General features: G+C 46.5%; 1 protein-coding gene across 1 annotated transcript in view; it reads left to right on the top strand.

Moving 5' to 3' along the window:
* Positions 1 to 2,952: 2,952 nt before the first annotated feature.
* LOC114069646 (protocadherin alpha-13-like) overlaps positions 2,953 to 3,170 on the top strand; it is a 23,926-nt gene continuing 23,708 nt past the window's right edge. Inside the window, exon 1 of the mRNA XM_027906586.1 lies at positions 2,953 to 3,050. Within this exon, the coding sequence (XP_027762387.1) occupies positions 2,953 to 3,050 (98 nt within the window). The remainder of the gene's footprint in view (positions 3,051 to 3,170) is intronic.

The following is a 3,170-nucleotide window of genomic DNA, read 5'->3' as shown; positions in this document are numbered from 1 at the left end:
CTTTTCTGAACTCCATATGTTCTTTGTGCCAATCGTGAGGGCAGGTAGAGGAGGTGCAAAGGCCTGGATCACATGCAGAGCAGGGTTTATAGATGAGGAGATGTTATTTCGGTTGAGCAATGTTTGGTATGTTGTCAGTGATCCTCTGTACTGAGGGAGTAGGGCCTGGGCCTGTGTGATGGGGAGGGTAAGCTTGAGTGGTGGGGAGTGTTGCCTGAGGGAAATGGAGATGCTGGGTAGAACAGAACCTGTGTCATTGTGGAGGAACTGGAGAACATTGCTTAGCTGTGAAGATGCCACTTCTCATGGTTCAGGACAGGGGATGCCAGTAAAAATCCTTGAGAAAACACGCAGCACTCAGGGCTGTTTTCCTGGGATCCTCTCAAGACCTACAGAAGTTCTGCATATCTTAGGACACGTTGTTGTTCTGTTGTATAACTGTTTTTGAACATAACTGCCTCATGTGCCTTTAAAAACCTTTTTTTCTTCTTTTTCTTTTTTTTTTAAATCTGTAGTCCTGTTGGTCAAAGAGAAGTTATTTGAAAAATCCTTGTTCCAGCCTTCTCCAAATGTCTCCTTGTTTATCTCTGTGGTCTGGGTGTATCCAGGGAAGAGAAAAAGTGTCTGCATATTCAAGATGTTAAGGAACTTTGCATTTAATTGCAGTGCAGTGGATTTCCTTGTCTTGTGTTCTTCTCTTGTCTGAGCAAAAGCACCCACCTTTCTTTTTTTGTGGATTTTTTTTTTCCCCCTGAAAATTTGGCAATGTGTTGGTAACAGTGGATGGTGGAATTTTGGCAGCTGTAGGTGGCAGATTTTAGCCTAATATTCCCCTCAGTCTCAGGGAAGTTTTTTCAACTCTCCTCAGCTGACATTGCTATTGAGAGAATGTCACCAGCTCTCAGGTGTCCCTCCTGCTGCCCCTGGGAGAGAAGTAGAGAAGGCAGCAATACACACTGCCCAGCATTTTCAGAGGATTTGGAAAAAGTCACTAATTTTTTTCTGTCAAACATCCCCCAGAATTGCTGGTAATGTTCAAGAATGAGTTAAAGTTTGTTGAATCCAACTCTGTCTTACGAATGTGTCTGTTCCTGAAGAAGCAACAAGTGATGCTGCAGGTAAGTTGTTCTTACATGAAGAGGCTGTGTGTGAGAGTCAGATGTGCTTTGTCTGCTGTTCAGCTGTGCTATCTTCATTACTTTGAGCACCTCTACTTGCTCTCATTCCTTGCCTGCCTGGTGGAGGCAAGAATAGATGGAAGAGGGACCTTAATGCATTTCTTGGAGTAGATGTGTTGGACACAGAGCAGATGTTTTCAGTGACATTACTGTGGTGTTACCGTGGTGTGTTTAATTTGTTTGTATGCCAGGTGGATCATGCTCATGAGTGAGAGGTATTATGTGGGCATTGGTGCCCCTGGTCCCAAAGTTCTTGCTGTGGTGTTGTGGCAGCCCGTGCCTGGCTGAAAGAAGATGTGAGAACTTGACTTTCAGCCTGCAGGTGGAAATGAGTCAGGAAGAACCACTTTCATCGAGATATAGGAAGAATTCCTGGGAGCTGTAGTTGACCTTTGCAGTATTCTTGGAGCATCGGTGTGCTGGATTATGAGGGATTTGAGTTCCCAAATGAGAGACTCCCCTGGGTGGTTTGGAACCAGATTTTTTAGACATCCCAATATCTGGGGCTTGAGGTGGTTTCAGAGGGTGGTGGATTCCTTTCTGATGTACCAGAGATTTTATTTCTGACATATGATTGTTGTGTTATTTTCCATGTCCTTGAGAGGACTGGAGGCTGAAGGGTTTTTGCCTTCCTGCTGAAGGAAGGGGAAGTTTCAGTGGCTGAGAGGAAAGCAGGAAGGCTGTTCCCAGCCCAGAGAGGTGGATGGTGGAAGGGAAGGGAAATGAGAGCTTTCACCAAAGGCAATGTCCATTGCTTTGTGTCGACAGTGGTGTAGCTGTTTTTTAATAATTTTATTATAGAAGAAAATCAAGATGCAAAGATAGAAACAGAAGAGAAGGGGAGGCAAAGACAGGGCTCTGAGAAACAAGAAATAAAGAATGAAGAGAGAAAGGAAGGAGATAGGAGTAGCAGGGAAAAAAAAAAAAAAGGAAGCCCAAAGAAAAGTTCCAAAAAACAAACAAACAAAAAACAGCTGTAAAGGAAAGAAATGTTGCAAGAAATAGGAGGGAGAGCTCTTGCCAAAGAGCATTTCCATCTTTCAGTGCGAGCATTGTGTAGAAGTTTGCAAAATATTTTGTTAAGGGATAAAGGGAACAAAGGAATCAAGAATAGAGAGAGAAGGGGGAAAAAAACTAAAGCGGACAAGAGAGTGAAAAAGAGAAGGAGGAAACAGAAAGGAGAGAAAAAGATAGATGAATACATAGCAGAAGAAAATAAAGAAGGAAGCAATGTGTATGCAATTATGAAGAAGGAAGGAAGAAGCAGAAAAAGAGAAAGAAAGGGGAAAACTATAAACGAGTTTACTGGCATGTCACAGATGCTGCCACTGTATACAGAAAGGGAGGAGAGCGAGAAACAAAGAGAGAAAAAGAATGAAAGAGAGAAGAGAAAAAAACCCCCAGAAATAAGGAGCTATGAAGGAATGACACAAGGAGGGAATAAAAAATGGAAGATGAGAAGGAGGAGAAAAAACCTCTTTGCAGAGGAGCTGAGCAATACGCACTGACCTCATCACAGTTGACTGAGCGGAGCTGAACCCCAACAGCCTCTGTCTAGACTACAGAACACTCGGGCGCGGGTGCCACATAATTACAGTTTGTAGATCCGGCCTGTTTGTCTTCAGTTCTGGTCCCTCTGGCGCAGGACGTGCTGCGAACTACCAGAAGGACTAAAGCAAATTAAAAAGCCCAAAGAATAAAAAGAGAGAGAAGGTCAGTGGAAAAGCCTGTACAGGAGGTGCGTCTGACGGTGCGGAGGCGCTGGCGCTGTGTGATGGGATCGTGTGAGGCGGCGGAGCAGCACACGGTGTCGCTGCAGGCTCAGGAACGGCGTGTGGGCGGCTCCGCCCCGGTGCGGCGGAGAGCCCGGCTGTGAGCGCGGGGGGGCGGCTGGGGCCGGGCAGCGGAGCCGGGGCGTGCGGGCGGCGGCGGGAGCCGTGCGGGGCCCGGGCGGCTGGGGCCGGAGGCGGCGGCGGCGGCGATGGGCGAGTG

Source organism: Empidonax traillii, unplaced genomic scaffold (assembly GCF_003031625.1).
Source record: "Empidonax traillii isolate 1590-97213 ecotype Southwest subspecies unplaced genomic scaffold, ASM303162v1 scaffold1323:size195977, whole genome shotgun sequence".
Taxonomy (NCBI): Eukaryota; Metazoa; Chordata; class Aves; order Passeriformes; family Tyrannidae; genus Empidonax; species Empidonax traillii.
The sequence above is the reverse complement of the archived record's forward strand: the minus strand, read 5'-3'. Positions and strand labels throughout refer to the sequence as shown.